Source organism: Ahaetulla prasina, chromosome 11, assembly GCF_028640845.1.
Source record: "Ahaetulla prasina isolate Xishuangbanna chromosome 11, ASM2864084v1, whole genome shotgun sequence".
Classification (NCBI taxonomy): Eukaryota; Metazoa; Chordata; class Lepidosauria; order Squamata; family Colubridae; genus Ahaetulla; species Ahaetulla prasina.
The window spans coordinates 20,643,718-20,663,073 of NC_080549.1; the positions used below are offsets into that span (position 1 = coordinate 20,643,718).

Consider the following 19,356-nt stretch of genomic DNA (forward strand, 5'->3'; position numbering starts at 1 on the left):
CAGAGACAAGCCATTCAATTGTTGTCATTGTCACCAACTTTATGGATGCAGATTTTCATGCCATCAGGAAACCTGCCACAACTGGGATTTTTGACAGTTTGGACCTACCTATAGTTTGTGTGGAAAGGTGCCTTGAAAAACCCTTTCATCCTTCTGTTAAATCTACTGAATGGAAGCTGAGATGAGATGGTGGGCATGTGTTCCCTTCACGCATTCAATACCCAAGTAGAGGGGACATCTAAAAGGAGCTCTCCATTCTCCATTTTGTCATCCCTACCATTAAAGTTTAGTAGTTTTATCCTTGGTGACCCCATAAAATTCTAACAAACCAACAGCATTTCTGTTTTGGTCACAAAATCTAATTTTTTTTTTCATTTCCTTCAGAAATCCAGTGTAGAAGATATATCTCCAGCAGACAGTGGCATTGTGGTCAGTCCATTTGCAGCAACAAGGGAAAACTCAGAAGTTGGTAAGGAAACCAGACATGGTCTACAAATCACGTTTTAAAAACTTCAGATCAAGGAACGAGGCTTTCCATAAAGTGTGATGCAACACATTCTCACAGGGAGAAAATATGACTAACTTTATTTCAGGGCAAGAGCCCCTCTCGTCACCCCTTTTAAATGTTATTTTTAATGGTTAAAGAATAGGACAAATTTATTGCTCAAATAAACAAGGACAGTGTTTAGAGTTTTCTTGTTACTTTAAATATTTTCAAGCGTGCGTTTAGAGTTTTCTTGTTACTTTAAATATTAAATATACATCAATTTATTTCTTCTAGTTTTCAGCTGAAAATAAATGTTCACTGCTAATGTTCAGCAATTTGCCACCCAATTTTAGCGGTATTGATCTCAGATGAAGGATGGGAGGCTGACACCCAAATTGGATCTAAGGGACAATATGCAGTCAACGGATTTGTTGCCCTCTGATGCTAGTGAAGAATGAACAGGATAAACTTCATGTTTCTGATCAGCTGAAAATTTTAAGAATGATGTTGGTGGTTTGAAATTGAGGCCTACCCTGTATTGTTTCCTTCTGTCTTATTTCCATTCTATTCCAGATTAAGCGGACCTGCCATTTTTCAGCAAGGTTCAAACTGAGCATGAATTTAGTCAATAAGTGAAACCATAACCTAAATCAGAGATTAACCCACTAAAAAAAATCTTCTATTTTCAAGTTTGTCTTCTCTTTTGTTTGAACAGAATGTTTTTGCTGCTTTGTTAAACCATAGTTTCCTCTTCCACTTCAACTGGGAAACTATGGTTTGCTATCTAACTGCAGACTACAGTCAGATCTTTGAGATGCCTCCACTCTGTGGTGACAACCTGGTGGACTTATCTGGATGTGGTGGCAGATAAGACCTGGATTACAAGCAATATTGGGCAGGTTATCCCATCCGTATACATTAATTGCTGCACCATTTTTATCTGGAGGTGCTCTTGAAAATATAAAAACAGCTCAACATACAATGCCCCTTGCCAAAATGGATATCCTGAGACCTATCTGAGAATACCAAATGTGGTCTCAGCCTTAGTACTATGTATCTTTAGTGATATAAGCAATAATTCATTCTAGATGGATGGGTACCATGTTTGCTGAACACTTATCACTGGAGAACATCTAGGACTTTCCTCAAAATTACAATTTCCAGATATTATAATAATAATAATAATAATAATAATAATAATAATAATAATAATAATAATAATAATAATAATAATAATAATAATAATAATAATAATAATAATTATTTAATTTGTATACCGCCCTTCTCCCGAAGGACTCAGGGCAGTGAACAACCAAATAAAATACAAAAAACAAACACATACAATATTAAGAACAACCCTTAAAAAACTTATTCAATTGGCCAATTGAATATGTTGGCCTTCAGCTTCTAAAATTCCCAAGGTTCGGGGAAGTGATGCGTAGTCCAATGCATGTGGAGGACCCATATCTGAACTAATGGGTGTATGAACTCAGATCTTTCACTACAGTTCCAGAGATTCATTCATTTTCTTACTTTTGTCTTTTATCCGTAGGGTTTGAGCTCTCACCAGGTAGCTCCACCAAGCTTCTTGATGAGTTCTCTTACTCAGTGGGAGATTGTGTTACTAAAGTTGCGGAAGATATCCCTGATGGTGTTAAAGAACTCGGAGGATTTCAACCAGCTCTGCAAAGAGAAGTCAACCCACCTAGCAGAATACCAGTTAACAGAAAATCAAGCAAACCATTATTCTCTCCCAACTTCACCAACAGTGACGGAGCTAAAAAATCTGGGCTGGGTTTAGAGAAGACACAAGTCTTGAAGAGTTTCAAATTTCCACCTGCAGGAGAGGAAAATGGTCCTCCACTGATTCCGGATGCCAATCGCATTATCATTTCATCTGTCAATACCAAGGATGACGAAATTGGTGTCGATCATGCACACTTCAAGAACTTGAAAAACTTTTGGGAGAAAGGAGGCGAGTCTCTCTTGGCTAACGATACAGTGGAAAAATCAGTGGAAAAAGCCAACCCCATAGCTGTCAATGGGAGGCCATCCAGACTGAACCAATCTCTCTCAGCCCAGTCCAGTCAAGGCCAGACCAGTGACGACAAGCTTAGTTCCAACATGAACACTAAAACCAGAATCGTCTGCAACAGATCAGTGACCTTGTCTTCCAGTGAAGATGAGCCCGTTTATACCAGCCCACCAAGGAAAGGATCAGGCTCCTACATCCCCAGATCATCCTATGGCAGACGCAAAGGTTCAATGGGAAGTCGGAACCATCTAAGTGAGGGTAATGGGAAACAGTCTTCAGTAGAAGAAGAAAGGAAAGTCCAGCGTTCCACCAAGAGATCAAAATTGCCTATTTGGGTACCTTCGGTCAAAATAGAGACGCCCATCAAAGGACAGACAGGGATCATATATGAGCCAGAGATTCCTGCTGATGAGTTTGTCATGATCGAAGAAAACAAACGCAAGATGGATTCCTTGGCAGGAAGGGTTCAGATCTTGATTGAATCCGTACCATCGGAGGAGATGGATCCAGAGGATGATGTTGTAGGAAGATGTCCTGATTTGGACAATCTGGAAACAAAGGAGATCCTGCATGAAGCTGAACTCTGTAGTTTTATGGAGGACCTTCCAGAAAATGAAGTGGATGATGAAAATCAAGATACTCAAGAAGTGGATAATTATGTGCCTTCAGGTACTGACATTTCCTAGTTAGATAAAATAATTGCATTGGCTAGTAGATTTATAGACACACACAAAGATATAGAAGTACACAAAGCCATACATACATACACACATAAATAGAACAATTCATACATTATGCAATTATTTATCTACTCAATAACATGTTTTTCCTTGTTTAAACTGTTTGATATTCAGAGCTTTATGCATTCCCTCATTATTTGGAGTCGACCCCTTACAATTCCAAAAAAAAAAAAAAAGGTTACCAAACTGCAATGCTTATTATATGGCAGAAAGGAAAATAGCTATATGACTGGAAAAGAATGTTAGCAACTATATTGAATATCAAAGAAATATAAATCAAATCAAAATTATTTTTCACCCTGGTTTATCCTCTCCCTTTCCAATTCCATTTGAGAATGTCAGTCTGGTATATCAATTAAATTTCAAGCATAACCCTGCACACACATAAGAATTCAGGATGGTTTATAAGACACACAAAAACAAACTATTAAAAATACTCAGTGTTCCTTTCTTCTGTTCCTCCTGCTCCTCCTGTTCCTGCTCCTCCTCCTTCATCTCCTCCTCCCCCCTTCCTCCTCCTCTTCCTCCTTCTCCTTCATCTCCTTCTCCTCCTGCTGTTAGTTTTAATAAGCAATATGGATTAACAGACATTGTTTTTAATGTAGAATTTTAAAAACAATGTCTGTTAATCCAGAAAATTTGGTTGCAACAGGCAAAAGCTCAAAATTGTTGTTTTGTCTGAAAATTTGATGGTGAATTCAACTAAAGAAAATGCAAGCTGTTGCCCCAGTTCTCTCTCCAAAACAGCACAACCACTTTTCTAGCAGCCACAGTGGATAAAATCATTAACTTTGATTGCATTCCAGCAGAACAGAGAAATTCTTCTTATTTTTCCCCTGCCAATCCTAATTGAATATGAGGAAGGAAAACCTGCTTTTAGAAATGCTTCCAAGGGACAATAACATTGAATTAGGAGGAGTGAGGAGAGGATGTGTGGGAATGTCCTAGAAAGTATTATAGGATGGCCAAGAATTGTCTCAATATCTTAACAATCTTCTCGCCATGTCCCCAATGCATCAGTAGTGGACCTTTTCCCATCAAGAAAGACTCCCATTAGTGAGAAATGAGTGGTGAATTTTTAGAAAACAACCTCCCAAGCTCTCTGCCCAGAAGTTCCGAGTATTTCAAAAACCACTTTGTGCTCAGTTACAGTTTGCAGTAAAATTTGTATCTGAACACAGAACTCCCTGGAGTAGCTTTCAAGTCTTGTTAATGGTTGAAATTGCATTAGTAGCCGTCATAAAGTAATTAGGGTTTGTATATATAATTTTCATGGATCACTGTTGTTCTCCAGGGTGATATCCACCAGCAATATCAACCAGGCTTTGGCTCTGGAAACACATCAATACACAACTACTCTTCTGTTTTGCTTTTGGTGGTTGTTATGGGAGTGCATTAGAGTAAGGACGTGTAGACTGAGATAACCGAGAAACTTAATTCCTTCCAGCTCTCTATACTTTAAAATTCATATAAGTAATCCTCGACTTACGATCACAATCGAACCCCAAATTTCCATTGCTAAGCTGTTAAGTGTCAAGGTTCCAGAAAAACCTCTTCTGCAACTCAGAAGCCATTGTTTTCCAGAGTTCTTTACTAGCATGAGGAAACCAGCACACGATGAGTGAAATTCCAAAACTGAATTTCCGGATTCTTTTCCCAGTTATACAAACCCCAAGAGTCCCACCCCCCTGACCCCTTTGATGGTCACATGGTCCCACGTTCTCCCAGTTCATTCGAATATCTTCTTGCCACTCTTCCTGCAGATGTGAACACCATCCGACCTTGACCGCTTGAAGAATGTTACCATACCCCTCAGCCCCCCTTCCTCCCCTCAGGGGAAAAATGTGGCAGCATCTGGAACCCTAAAGTCTAATATGGTTTCCAGGCCTGACAGGCGTCCCCCCTTGGAAAAGAAGCTATATCCTAGGAAAGAAAACAAAGAGTCGATAAAGAAGAGTGTCAGTGGTCCACACTTCCCTTAACTCATTAAGTGAGTTTTGCCCCATTTTATCAACCTTTCTTGCCACAGTTGTTAAGTGAAACACTGTGAGTAACCCAATTTTTAAGTGAATCCAGCTTCCCCATTGACTTTGCTTGCCAGAAGCTCGCAAAAGGTCATCACATGACCCTGGGATCCTGCAACCATCATAAATACACGCCGTTGCCAAGCATCCAAATTCTGATCACGTGACCACCAGGATGTTGCAATGGTCGAAAGTAGTCACAAGTTACTTTTTACAGTGCTGTTGTAACTACAAACGGTCATTAAATGAACGGTTGTAAGTAGAGGACTAGCCGTACTCTTATGTGCATGAATGATGCTGTCCTAATGTTATTTACAACAGCATTCCAAGCCCAGTTTTGGCTTGGCATGCTAGGGAACTGGAGGCTAAAACATAAAGAACAGTTGCTGGAATTGGGTATGTCTAGTCTAGGGGTGCCTTAATACCAGTGTTCCAATATTTAACGGATTGCCACAAAGAAGAGGGGATGGGGGTCAATCTATTCTCCAAAGCACCTGAAAGCAGGACAAGAAGCAATGGATGGAAAGTAATCAAGGAGAGAAGCAACCTAGAATGAAGGAGGAATTTCCTGACAGCGAGAACAATCAATCCGTGGAACAACTTGCGTCCAGTAGTTGTGGATGCTCCATCACTGGAAGTTTTTAAGAAGAGTTTGGATAACCATTTGTCTGAAATGATATAGGGTTTCCTGCCTGAGTAGGGGGTTGGACCTGAAGACTTCCAAGTTCTATTCTATTCTATTCTATTCTATTCTATTCTATTCTATTCTATTCTATTTTCAGAAATTGAAGCAACAATGTTTTTCCCCGCTCTGAAAGTTCAGTCTAAAAAAGTTCATATCCCCGTACTTGCTCATTTTGGCAGGGCTAGTTCCTCTTCACCAGAACAGACCTTCACCTCCACCGATCAAATAGCCAATCCTCAAAAGCCCCTCCCCATTTCCAAATGGTAGTTGGGGGTCAGTGGTCAAAGCGGGGGGGGAAAAAACCCCAAAGTATAAATCTAGTTGGGTACATAGATTCTGGGTCCATCAACCAGTATCTCTGCCTCTAATGAACAATGAGAAGAAAGGGAGGATGGAAAATTCCACTTGCAGGGAGTTAGAAAAATCAAAGTCACTCCCCTTTTTAATGTCTGGGACACACGTGACAAAGGAGTGAAGCTTTCATTGCATGTAGAAGTAGTCCTTGAGTTACAACCAGTTGCTTAGTGACCATTCAACGTTCTGATGGTTCCACGTGGATGGGTGCGTATGATTCAAATTCTAAATTCTGACAGTCAAATTCTAAATTCTGACAGTCAAACCCCACCCCCACCCCTCACACACCAATCAGACTCTCAGCAACTTGGACTGATCGGCAAGTTGCATTACAGTCATAAAGCAAGGGCTACCTGGATATGGTTATCACCTTGCTTTTTTGAACCCTCTGTTCTGTCTCCTTCCCCACTTCGGAGTAACGAGCTGGCCTTCAGTCAGTGGATTCACAGCTCTTATGAGTCCTGGCAGAGAAATTGCAGCTGCCTGCCAAAGACTTCAGCTCTCTTTGAAACGGTTCAGCTAATCTTTTGCTCCCCGTGGAGTTCGAGCAGTGCCAAAGCTCCTTATATATCCTGTGGGGTGGGGCAGGATGGCGCCACCTCTCTAATCTTCTGAAGCACGGGTCAAGCCAAGCTTGATTATTATTATCAACTGGGTCTGAAGGCGTAGCCTGTGGAAGGGAGAAATCAGGGGATGACGGCCTCATTACGTCCTCCAACTGGCCTGGTTCTGGCTCCTGGAGCCGGGCCAAAGGCATCGGTGCTCCTGAGGTAAGCCTTACCGGCCCTTCCCCCTCACTCCCTGAGTCACTTTCGGGCATGGGGCCAGGTTCGGGGGCTGGAGTCACAACACCCTCTGTGAATAGCCTTAAACACAATTAGTTCAGTTTTAGAAGCTGTGAAGCCCAACGTCTGCCATCGTTTGACACAAGCCAATGGATTTCCATGTCTTCCAGAAGGCGAGATCCCTCCTGCCCCTGTTTTCAAGAAAATAAGACGCACCAATGGCTGCAATCTTGCAAAAAGCATGGTCAACCTTTACACAACCACTGAAAGTAAGTAGCGGTGACCCAATCTAGGAGGGGGGGAAAAAAGTTTGGACGTGACCACTGGAGGGAGACAAATCTAAAGAGAAAGATGCAATAAATAAGCTATTTATTCCTTGCTTGTCCCTCCCCTCCCCCTTATGTTTTTAAGATGCTGCCCTTATGTCTCTCATGGTTGATGGGTGGGAGGCGGGGGAAACAATGCACAAAATTAAAACGCTGCTGTCTGTTCAAAAGCCCGTGCCATTTGTTGCAGGGCCTTTCTACTGGGCCTGAATGGGATTTTTGCAAACCTGAAAAGTTCCTGCCAGGGGAGGGGTGGGAGACTACATCTCCCAGCATTCTCAGCCAAGATATTTCTCTCCCCCACCCCTCCAGTGATGTTGGCCTTTTGGGAATTATGGTATTTTTGTCATTTCTGGAGGGATGCTTCATGCAAGCGATGTCTTATTAACCTTGCAACTTAGCAAGGGAGAACGTTAAAAGCACATCTATTTTTGTTCCTAGCTTACACCAAGCCTCAGGTGTTGAGTCATCAGTATCTTGAGCCTGAAAGAGCCAAAGAGCTCAGCAGATCCTCTCCTTTTCTCCTCTCTGAGGTAGGTTGATATCTTATTACTTTTACTGTTGTTCTGGTAGATGTTTTTATCATCATTATCATAACCAATAGCATATCTTTCCTCCTGGATCTCCAATTTAATCCCCAGAGGGACAGCTTGTGTGGTAGGTAAATTGAGGGATTAGACCAAAGTCATGGCTGAAACTGATGTACTCCCATCTTAAAGAGATGGGAATACCAGACCATCTTATTTGTCTCTTGACAAACCTGTGTGCAGGTCAAGAAGCAACAGTGAGAACTGGACACGGAACCACTGATTGGTTCAAAATTGGGAAAGGGGTCCAGCAAGGCTGTATACTATCGCCCTGACTATTTAACTTATATGCAAAGCACATCATGAGAAAGGCGGGGCTAGATGAATCAAAAATTGGAATTAAGATTGCCAGGAGAAATATCAATAACCTCAGAGATGCATATGATACCACTCTAATGACAGAAAGTGAAGAGGAACTAAAGAGCCTCTTGATGCAGGTGAAGAAGCAGAGTGCAAAAGTTGGCTTGAAAGTCAACATTAAGAAAACTAAGATCATGGCATCCGGCCCTCTCAATTTCTGGCAAATAGATGGGGGGGAAATGGAGGTAGTGACAGATTTTATTTTCCTGGGCTCCAAGATCACCACAGATGGGGACTGCAGCCAAGAAATTAAAAGACACTTGCTCCTGGGGAGGAAAGCTCTGGCAAATCTAGACAGCATACTAAAAAGCAGAGACATTACCCTGCCAACAAAAGTGTGTATATTCAAGGCTCTGGTTTTCCCAGTTGCAATGTATGGCTGTGAAAGTTGGACCATAAGGAAGGCTGAGTGCCAAAGAATTGAGGCCTTTGAACTCTGGTGCTGGAGAAGACTCCTGCGAGTCCCTTGGACTGCAAGGCGATCAAACTGGTCAGTCCTAGAGATCAACCCTGACTGCTCTTTAGAAGGCCAGATCCTGAAGATGAAACTCAAATCCTTTGGCCACCTAATGAGAAGGAAGGACTCACTGGAGAAGAGCCTAATGCTGGGAATGATGGAGGGCAAAAGAAGAAGGGGACGACAGAGAATGAGGTGGCTGGATGGAGTCACTGGAGCAGTCGGCATGAGCTTAAATGGACTCCAGAGGATGGTAGAAGACAGGAAGGCCTGGAGGAACATTGTCCATGGGGTTGCGATGTGTCGGACACGACTTGCAACTAACAACAACAACATGGCTGAAGGTGGATTTAAACCTCAGGCTCCTTTTTCCCAGTCAGTTTCATAAACAGTTGCCTCATGTTGATTTTCTGGATTGAGGTGAGATCTTTGGGCGCTTCTTAAAAGTAGGATGGGAGGCCCACCCATCAGAAGCAAGGGCTCAGATGATGCAGAACATGGGATGATGTGATAATGAAATCCTTGTGAGGAGAAACAGTGACTGGTTCATTCATCAGAAAGGTCTACTAATGGGACAGTTCGGTTTTTGAAGCGTTGCTGTGGCCCAAGGGTAATGTCACTCTGTAGCTCTGTTGGGGATCCATCTTTATATGGTTGCAAGTTTTATATGGTGCCAGATTTAAAGTCTCTTTCGATGTGCTTTGCAGACAGAATCAGACACAGCTTCAGAAATCAGCTTCCAGTTCAACAGGCCCAAGAAGACATCAAGTGTGGGCAGCCATTCCTCTGATATGGCGTCTGTTTCTTCGGTAGGTTCTTGAAATGTTGCTTCTCCAAGACAATCTTGGGGGGGTGGGGAAAACCCCTCTTAGCTCCTCCAAAATTATTCTAATTATTCTACTCTCTTCTCACTACCCTGATTATTTGAAAGCTTCCTGAGATCCTCTCTGAGACATTGGTGAAATGCCATAGTCTTAAATGCCAAAAATCACTTAACCAATTTCTCACTTCACAACATAAATTTTGGCCTCAATTGTGATTGTAAGTTGAGGAGTACCAGCAGTTGCATTAGGACTTACTGATTTACTAGTTACATACATACTAGAATTGTTCTTCCTTTGTGCCTGAAGTCTTAACTACAAGAGATGGAACATCTTCTGATTATTATTGTTCTAGATCAGAGGATCTGTGAGAATGCTTCTAACCCTTAAATTCCATGATTCTACTTGTAGACCTTAGAGCAGAATCTGCCCCATAGTTCATGATCTCTCGTTTCAATTGACCTGATTGGGTTCCAACCCAAGTTCAGTTTACCTTAAATTCTGTCTCTAAAGAGAAAACAAGTTCATTAAAATGTATGCACTGTGTGTACCCTTCTCTGGCGAATTATTGTGCGTGTAACTGATGCTGATTCAAACTGAAGAATCGTTTTGCATAATTAGCAATAGCAATAACGCTTAGACTTATATACCACTTCCCAGTGCTTTTACAACCCTCTCTAAGCAGTTTACAGAATCAGCATTTTGCCCTCAACAATCTGGGTCCTCATTCAACCGACCTCGGAAGGATGGAAGGCTGAGTCAACCTTGAGCCTGGTGAGATTCGAACTGCCAAATTGCAGGCAACCGGCAATCAGCAGAAGTAGCCTGCAGCTCTAATCACTGCACCACCGCGGCTCTTAGTTCCCTCTTCACTTCAAAAACGGCAGTGACTCATAGTTTTCAGAGGTTAGGGTTGAATTTGAATTTGAGAAAATACAGGAGATTTTTACCTAATTCTGTCCAAGATGTATTCTAAGTCTCTGATATAACATTTCTCTTCTGCTTGAAGCAAGATGATATGCTTAAATGATGGAAGCTTGCTAAACATCTGGTGAACTTTCCTTTTTGTAGTCAAAGGCATCCTTATGGTCTTCTCCTCTGTCTAGGTGAGTGGCAGTGTCTTGAGTGTGTACAGTGGTGATTTTGGGAGTGTCGATGCCCAGGGGTTGGTCCAGTTTGCCTTGGATTATGATGAGAAGAACCAAGAATTCCAAATTTTTGTTTCCCAGTGCAAAGATTTGGCAATTGTGGATGAAAAGAAAGGAAGGACAGACCCGTAAGTAAAGTTATTTTTTTTTTAAAAAAGTCTTAGCAATATCTACTGTCCTTTTTGTTAAGCATTGTTTGCTTGTCTGGAATTTGATTTGAAATTATTATTTTATTATTATTATTATTTATTAGATTTTTATACCGCCCTTCTCCCAAAGGACTCAGGGCGGTGTACAGCCAGAAATAAAAACAGTAACAAATACAATTTAAAATAAACAGTTAAAAAACTTATTATAAAATTGGGCAAAAATTTAAAACATATTAAAAATTTAAAACCCATTAAAATACATCCAAAAAATTAAAATTTAGAATTTAAAATTTAAGCCAACCCGAGTAAATAAATCGTCTTCAGCTCATGAAAGGTCCAAGGTCAGGCAATTGGCGCAAGCCGGAGGAAGTTCATTCCAGAGGTAGGAGCCCCACAGAAGGCTCTTCCCTGGGCGCCAGCCGACATTGCTTGGCGGACGGCACCTAAGGAGTCCCTCTCTGTGTGGCGTCTGGTCGGTGGGAGGCATGTGGTAACAGCAGGCGGTCCCGTAAGTACCCAGGCCCTAAGCCATGGAGCGCTTTAAAGGTAGTGACCAGCACCTTAAAGTGCACCCGAAAGGCCACAGGCAGCCAGTGCAGTCTGCACAGGAGTGGTGTTACACGGGCGCCACGTGTGGCTCCCTCTATAACCCGCGCAGCTGCATTCTGGACTAACTGAAGCCTCCGAGTGCACTTCAAGGGGAGCCCCATGTAGAGAGCATTGCAATAATCCAAGCGAGAGGTAACAAGAGCATGAGTGACCGTGCATAAGGCATCCCGGTCGAGGAAGGGGCGCAACTGGCGCACCAGGCGAACCTGGTGAAAAGCTCTCCTGGAGACGGCGGTCAAATGATCGGCTTTGCTGGCTGAGGGACTCTGGGAGTTGAAGTCCACAAGTCTTAAAGGGACCAAGGTTGGAGACCCCTGTTCCAGAGGACACAATAGCTTCAACAAGTTAGAGACAGGTACTTTGTTTACACCAACATACCTGGCCCTCTTAAGCTTTGGATGACCCTAGAAGAAACGATCAGATCAGAAAAAGAGGCGAGCATAGCTTTTGTCCAGGGTTGTCCCCAAGTCCATCAAATCATCAGAATTCAGAAGCCAGATCATCTCTGGTTGATATCCAAGAACTGGTCAGTTGAATTTTTCACTTAGTGGACATCTCTTTCCAGGTACGTGAAAACATACCTGCTTCCAGATAAGGCAAGGATGGGCAAGAGAAAAACATCAGTGAAGAAAAGAACAATCAGCCCCGTTTATAACGAGGTGTTGCGGGTAAGGAAAACCAGGGTTGTCTTAAGGAGATTAAAGAACAGAGTTGGAAGGGATTTAGGAGGTCTTTCGGTCTAACTCCCCCCTTCCCCCCCACTCAAGGAGGAGACCCTATACTACTCTGGACAAATGGCTGTTTAATCTCTTCTTAAAAACTTCCAGTTATTGGGGCATCCACAACTTCTGAAGGCAATCTGTTCCACTGGTTAATTGTCCTCACTATTAGGAAGTTTCTCCTTAATTACAAGTTGCTTTTCTCCTTGATTAGTTTCCATCCATTGCTTCTTTCTTACCTTCAGGTGCTTTGGAGAATCGGTTGATCCTTTCTTTTTTGTGGAAGCCCCTCAAATACTGGAATCATGTCGCTCCAGTCCTTCTTTTCATTAAACTAGCCATACCCAATTCATGGGTCATAGGGCTTAATTCTAAGGGGTTTCCCAAAATGAAGCTACAGGTGACTTTAAGTGTATCCATTTTCCTTTCACCTTCTCCCCAGTATAAAATACAGAAAATGGTTTTGCTGATTCAAAAGTTGAACCTGTCTGTGTGGCACAACGATCCCTTGGGAAGGAACAGTTTCTTAGGCGAGATGGAAATTGACTTGGCCAGCTGGGACTGGAGAAACAATAAATTAAACTGGTACATGCTCAAACCACGGGTAAGCGCAGCTCGGCTGATAGTCTGCTTTAGCAATTGCTACCTCTAATGCAGGGGTCTCCAACCTTGTCAACTTTAAGCCTGGCGGACTTCAACTCCCAGAATCCCCCAGCCAGCAAAGCTGGCTGGGGAATTCTGGGAGTTGAAGTCCGCCAGGCTTAAAGTTGACAAGGTTGGAGACCCCTGCTGTAGTGACTGAGCAATCTGTGGTCATTCCTGATTTTTTTGCCTATTGTGGCCTTCTCTTTTTCAGAGCCTCTCCGCCATCAATGGCGTTGACCATCGAGGGGTGATGAATCTTTCCATCAAATACGTGCCACCAGGAAGTCTAGGTAAAAAAAAACAACCCTCAACTCAGTTGTTTTCAGAAAATCAGTTGATATCATCAGAACAGAAATAGACAGTGTAGAGCTTGGGATACTGCTAAGCAAACTGAGGTCCTTCTTCAATCATTATTTTATTCAAAGAAGCAAATAAATAAATGGAAAGTGGTTTCCATTTTCATTTCCAGAAATGCTTCCGTGACCTATCAAGAACCCATAGACATTCTTTACAAATTAAAAAATACGAATGTACAATTTGGAGGTGTCCACAACTGCCTTGGAAAGTTACCTCAGGTGGTTGTGGTGGACAGAAAGTAGCAGGAAATTGTCTGTGCCACTTTGTCTTCTAATAAATGCTCTCTAGACATTTGGTGATGATTTCAGCCCCTCACTCCATTGAGTTACATTGGAAGAGTGTCCACAACAAGCTCTTATAATTTTATTAGGTGAACCCAGCACAAGAAGGGTAAAAAAGCTGGAGCTTCTGGATTCTATCTGAGAACAAGTAGTTGGAATAGATACTGTCAGATATGTTCAATGTCAAAATTTATAGAGAACATAGGGAGGTCCATTATACCCAAACAATAGCCATCATCATCTTTCTTTTAACGACACCATAATCCCTTGTGGGGTGGAGTCTGGGCAACTGAATGGAGCTGAGCGTTTACTGGCCGGATGCCTTTCTTGTCACCAATGTGGAGTTTTGTTCAGCAGATACATTCCCATTGTGCCCAGAGAGAGAAATATCTACCTCTATCTAGGATCGAACTCTCAGCCTCCTGATTGTGAGGCGAAAGCTCCACCTCTAGGCCACCGCACCACTCCACCCAAACAATAGCCATATGGACTGGAAATTCAAGGGACTGAAATGCCCCAAATGTCCCAAAGTCTGGAGGGAAGCAGACTGGGGGGAAATGAGCAAGATTCAATTACCTGTATTGTAATATTCCTAAAATTATGGATGTTCTTGTATTACTTATTTGCTTTCCATGTTCATGATAAATCACAGCAGGCCGCAAAAATCCCCCATCTGGAGAGGTTCATATCTGGGTGAAGGATACCAAAGATCTCCCACAGTTACGCCCTTCTGGAGTAGATTCCTTTGTGAAATGGTAGGTGTGCCATTTGTGGGGTTCTGATCTTTCCTCTGATTGATGCCTGATTGAAGTTCCTGTTTTGAACAACTGTGTTTGGAGAAAAAAAATCCAAGGTTTGCTGGACGATGCAAATCCTGAGGTGGTCAGAGATTGTAGGGGTTATAGGCAGTGGGGGAAATCAATTTTTTTTACTACTGGTTCTATGGGCATGGCTTGTTGGGCATAGTGTGGCTTGGTAGCCGTGGCTTTGTGGCCGTGGCAGGGGAAGGATACTGCAAATCCCCATTCCCACCCCACTTCAGGGGGAAGTATATTGCAAAATCCCCATTCCCTCCCCACTCCAGGGGGAAGGATATTGCAAAATCTCCATTCCTACCCCACTCCTGGGGCCAGCCAGAGGTGGTATTTGCCAGTTCTCCAAACTGCTCAAAATTTCCGCTACCGGTTCTCCAGAACCTATCAGTACCTGCTGTATAGCACCCCCGGTTATAGGCCCAGAGGGCATCAAGGTAAGGAAATATGTCCAATTTTGACATGAGAAATATTGCAAAAATAATCTAATGGCTTTGGTTGAAAAATTGCTCTACAGGTAGTCCTCAACTTACAACCAGAATTGAGCCCGAAATTTCTGGTGCTAAGTGAGACATTGGTTAAGTGAGTTTTGCCCCATTTTATGACCCTTCTTGCCACAGTCGTTAAGTGAATCAGTGCAGTTGTTAAGTTAGTAACATGGCTGTTAAGTGAAGCTGGCTTCCCCGTTGATTTTGCTTGTCAGAACGTCGCAAAAGGGGATCACGTGACTCCGGGACACCTCAACCGTCATAAATATGAATCAGTTGCCAAGCCTCTGTATTTTGATCACATGACTATGCAACAGTCGTAAGTGTGAAAAACGGTCATAAGTCTCTTTTTTTCAGTACTGTTGTAATTTCAAACAGTCACTAAATGAAAGGTTGTAAGTCAAGGATGACCTGTACTTACCAAACCAGGAAATCGATATATTGGATTTTGTTATGGCTATGAACCTAGCCTTAGTCAAGTAACTCTCTATTAGAGTACCGTAAAGGTAAAGGTAAAGGTTTTCCTCGCACATATGTGCTAGTCGTTGCCGACTCTAGGGGGCGGTGCTCATTTCCTTTTCAAAGCCGAAGAGCCAGCGCTGTCCGAAAACGTCTCCATGGTCATGACTCAACACCAAAGGTGCACGGAACGCTGTTATTGTCAAGGTTCCAGAATCACCCACCAAAGGTGGTCCCTATTTTTTCTACTTGCATTTTTACATGCTTTCGAAACTGCTAGGTTGGCAGAAGCTGGGACAAGTAACAGGAGCTCACCCCGTTACACCACAGTACTAGGGATTCGAACCGCTGAGCTGCCAACCTTTCGATCGACAAACTCAACGTCCTAGCCCCTGAGCTACCGTGTCCCTGCGTAGTCACCCTATTTATCACCTATGGGGTTAATAATTATTTTGCTTGTATCAAAAGCTACCTATGGCACTTCTGAAAACAGCAAAGAAAATGTTAAACATCAGGAAGCACCTAAAGAGAAAACGGTGGACGTTCCACCAAAGCTAAAATGCCGGTCTCTTCTTTTTAAGCTACGTGCTTCCAGACACCAGCAAGAAAAGTTATCAAAAAACCCGAATTGTCAAGAGAGACTCCAACCCTGTCTTCAACCACACCATTGTATATGATGGATTTCACACGGAAGACCTGAAGGATGCCTGCGTGGAACTGACGGTCTGGGATCATGAAAAATTGACGAATCACTTTCTCGGAGGGATCCGACTAGGACTCGGCACAGGTAAGTAATGGCATCTGAATCTGTTTTGTTTCATTTCCTTCTCCTATGATAGTTGCCTTAACAGAGTTAGAACCAAGATCATGTAAGTATTAGCACCGCTTTATAAAATCTTAGTAAGACCACACTTAAGAATCCTGCATTGGTTTTGGTCACCCTATTATAAAAAAGATGTAGATACTCTGGAAGAGAATGCAGAAAAGAGCAACAAAGCTGATTAGGAGGCTGGGGGTTAAAACATATGAACAACGGTTGCAGGAATTGGATTTGTCTAGTCTAGTGAAAAGAAGAGCATGGGTTGACATGATAGAGGAACTGCCACAAAGAAGAGGAGGGGGTCGACCTATTTTCCAAAGCATTAAAAGGCAAGACAAAAAACAATGGATGGAAATTAATCAAGGACAGAAGAAGATCATCTCTCCAGAAATATAAATTTGCAATGGCAACAGGCTAAACTTCTGCAGTGAGAAGCTATATAGGGATGTGGAGTTACACAGGGAGTAGTGATAGAAAACACTAAGAAGCACAAACACTTAACAAAAGAGCAGAGGATTCCTTTCAGATGGAAGGCTGAAGTTAGTTCTACCTGATTATGGTTGGGTTTATAGTCCATTTTTTCTCCAGAACCTGAAAGCAGTTGCACAGGGATCTCTGTTCGTTTTAGCCTCACAATGGAATAAGTGGTCCAGAACCATCCATTGAGCTCCTGAGGCTGAGAAAAGGCCAGAACCTGAGTTTTCCCTTTCCTTGTCCAATGCATTAATCACTACACCACACTTACACTCTGTATCCTGGTGAAAGACGCGGTTCCCAAAACTCAGCTGAGACAAAAGCTGGAGGCAGCACGAGTGGAAAACCCAACTCAACCCAACCCAACCCAACCAAATAATTCCATTTCAACTAAATTTGTTTCTATGAATTCAGTATCCGTTTAATTTTCACCTTATGTCAAATTAAAAATTACACTTTGGTGACAAATTTTGAAATGACTTAGGTCAGGGGTCTGCAAACTTGGCTCTTTTAAGACTTGTGGACTTCAACTCCCAGAGTTCTTCAGCCAGCTGAGAGTTGAAGTCCACAAGTCTTAAAAGAGCCAAGTTTGCAGACCCCTGACGTAGGTTTAGGGCAGGGCTGGAGATGGGGAGAGTGGGGGGAAAAGGAACATGTTAAGAGCACTCATTTGGCATGTTAGTTGAGCAGTGACGTGACACGTCTAGAGTGCTGGAGGTTCTATTGCAAATAGAACACCAAGGCAGCTTAATTTGGTTTAGCAAAAGAGAAGGAGTAAAGGATTCAAAGCAGCTGCCCTCTGCCCCTTTTCCAACTACCATGGCAATTTGTTTATTTCACAAAATCCATCCATGACTCAGGACACAGATGGGGTCTTGCCTAGTTTGGACCCACAAAGAGGAATGCTTGGGAGTTGGCCTTGCGTGCTAGACCACCATTTCTGAAGTGTTTTATTGCTTCTTGCTTTGGGCTAGGCTTCAGCTATGGAATTGCTGTCGACTGGATGGATTCCACACAAGAGGAAGTAGCATTCTGGCAGGAAATGATGTCGACGCCCAATGAATGGATCGAAGGCTCACTCCTCTTGCGCTCCTTGGCTGGGAAAAGCAAGTTGAAGTGACACTTCTGCGGTTCAGCTACGTGGCAGGGAGAACATGCAGAGGCCAGGTGTGGTTTGTTGTCAGGTACATAAGAATGCATAAGCTACTTCAAGGGAGCCAAAAATTAAGGACGCCACTGAGCCAAAGAAAGATTTCAAGAGGAAAGGTGCAGGCATCACACCTCGCTTCAACTCATAAGGCAGGGAAGAGCTACACCATACCTCAGTGGTACAGATGTTCTTTGACTTAAAGAGCCAGGAGGCAGGGCTGAAGAGGTGGAGATGGGGGATGGGGGTGTTAAATTACTAATGCAACCACTTTTTGCTTTTCTGCACATGTGAAACTGAACTAAAATTGCGGGTAGCAAAAGCCTCCACCAACAAACTCGCTATGCACCTCTTAAAAACTTTCCACTGGGATGAAACTGTTGGAGACGAATGACTTTTTTCCAAGCTAAAGAAGGAGACCATGTCTAGGTGATGCTCTCAAGCACCTGGATGGGATCATGGACTTTTAACAAACCCTTTAAGGTCTTCTAGGTCAACCCTGCTCATTGGAAGAATCAAGATTATAGTGTTCCTGACAGATGGCTGTCTAGCCTCACCTTGGACAGCTCCAACAAATGGTGAGGTCTCTTGGTCATTCTTTCTGCTGCTCTTTACTGTTATGAAACTTGTTCTGAAATTCAGTCAAGCCTCTGCCTGCTATGATTTCCTGTCTAACTCTTTGGAACCCAAGAGAACAAGCCAGTCATCTGTCAAAGCTTCTGGCAATTGGTGAACACTTGCCTTTTGGTAAGTGAGTGAAGGGATAATACGACGTATGTGACAGAGGAACTTGGAGAGTTAAACAGAACTTGTAGACTTTTCAGTTTTATTTAAGAGGATTTTAACTTTCCACTTGCCATTTAAATCAGTACATTCCTTTTCAGCATGATTTCAAAGCTAAAGGTAGCATTTTATCAGCCTGGTGGTTTTTTTTTAATGCATTGGCTGTGATAAATCTGCTCATTGTGAGCTGGAAACTCTTTTTAATGAATGGCTGGTCAGCCTCTGCTGGCCCTTATTTTTAAGCATACTTTTAAAACAACACTTCATGCTCTATGTTTACTATACCTCTCCATAATACAACCCCGTATTATGAACTGTGGTTATCTAAAAAGACTGTTCTTGGGATAATACTTTATGTAACTTGATGAAATGGACTACGGTCCATACAACGTCATGCCATAATAAATGTGTTAGTCTTTAAGATGACACCAAGTGTCTTGGTATATATCAATGAATATTCAATCATCCAGGCCAAAGATGTTAAATAGCTGATACAGGGCACCTGGACCAATCTTAATCTTTGCTAAAGGTTAACAAAGATTGGTCCAGTTGCCATTATTCAACCTTTTGACACAAGGTTCTTGGTGATTTTTGCTGCAACTGAGGTTGGAGGTAGGTAGGCCATCTTTCTGAGAACTTACATCCTTATATCCCTAAAACTTAGATTATGGGTTTTTCTCCTGAATAACTGTAAAGCCCATCTCTGTATTCTTAGTCAATGTTTTGCTTCATTTAAATTGACTTAATTGAAATTAAGCTTTGTGGAATGCAATAGATCATTGGATGATACTATAATTTAATATT

The 19,356-nt window shown here is 42.5% G+C and overlaps 1 protein-coding gene across 3 annotated transcripts in view; it reads left to right on the forward strand.

Moving 5' to 3' along the window:
• Positions 1 to 19,047, forward strand: part of LOC131205159 (synaptotagmin-like protein 2) — a 54,363-nt gene extending 35,316 nt beyond the window's left edge. For 2 of the 3 annotated variants that reach the window (XM_058197121.1, XM_058197122.1), the window contains exons 6-17: positions 385 to 469; positions 2,040 to 3,191; positions 7,281 to 7,379; positions 7,878 to 7,969; positions 9,548 to 9,649; positions 10,768 to 10,937; positions 12,133 to 12,235; positions 12,729 to 12,890; positions 13,143 to 13,221; positions 14,222 to 14,324; positions 15,910 to 16,115; positions 17,597 to 19,046. In XM_058197121.1, the coding sequence (XP_058053104.1) occupies positions 385 to 469; positions 2,040 to 3,191; positions 7,281 to 7,379; positions 7,878 to 7,969; positions 9,548 to 9,649; positions 10,768 to 10,937; positions 12,133 to 12,235; positions 12,729 to 12,890; positions 13,143 to 13,221; positions 14,222 to 14,324; positions 15,910 to 16,115; positions 17,597 to 17,742 (2,499 nt within the window). In that variant the 3' untranslated portion in view covers positions 17,743 to 19,046. Of the gene's footprint in view, positions 1 to 384; positions 470 to 2,039; positions 3,192 to 7,280; positions 7,380 to 7,877; positions 7,970 to 9,547; positions 9,650 to 10,767; positions 10,938 to 12,132; positions 12,236 to 12,728; positions 12,891 to 13,142; positions 13,222 to 14,221; positions 14,325 to 15,909; positions 16,116 to 17,596 lie in introns of all 3 variants that reach the window. The other variant, XM_058197123.1, reaches the window with a different exon arrangement.
• The last annotated feature ends 309 nt before the right edge of the window (positions 19,048 to 19,356 follow it).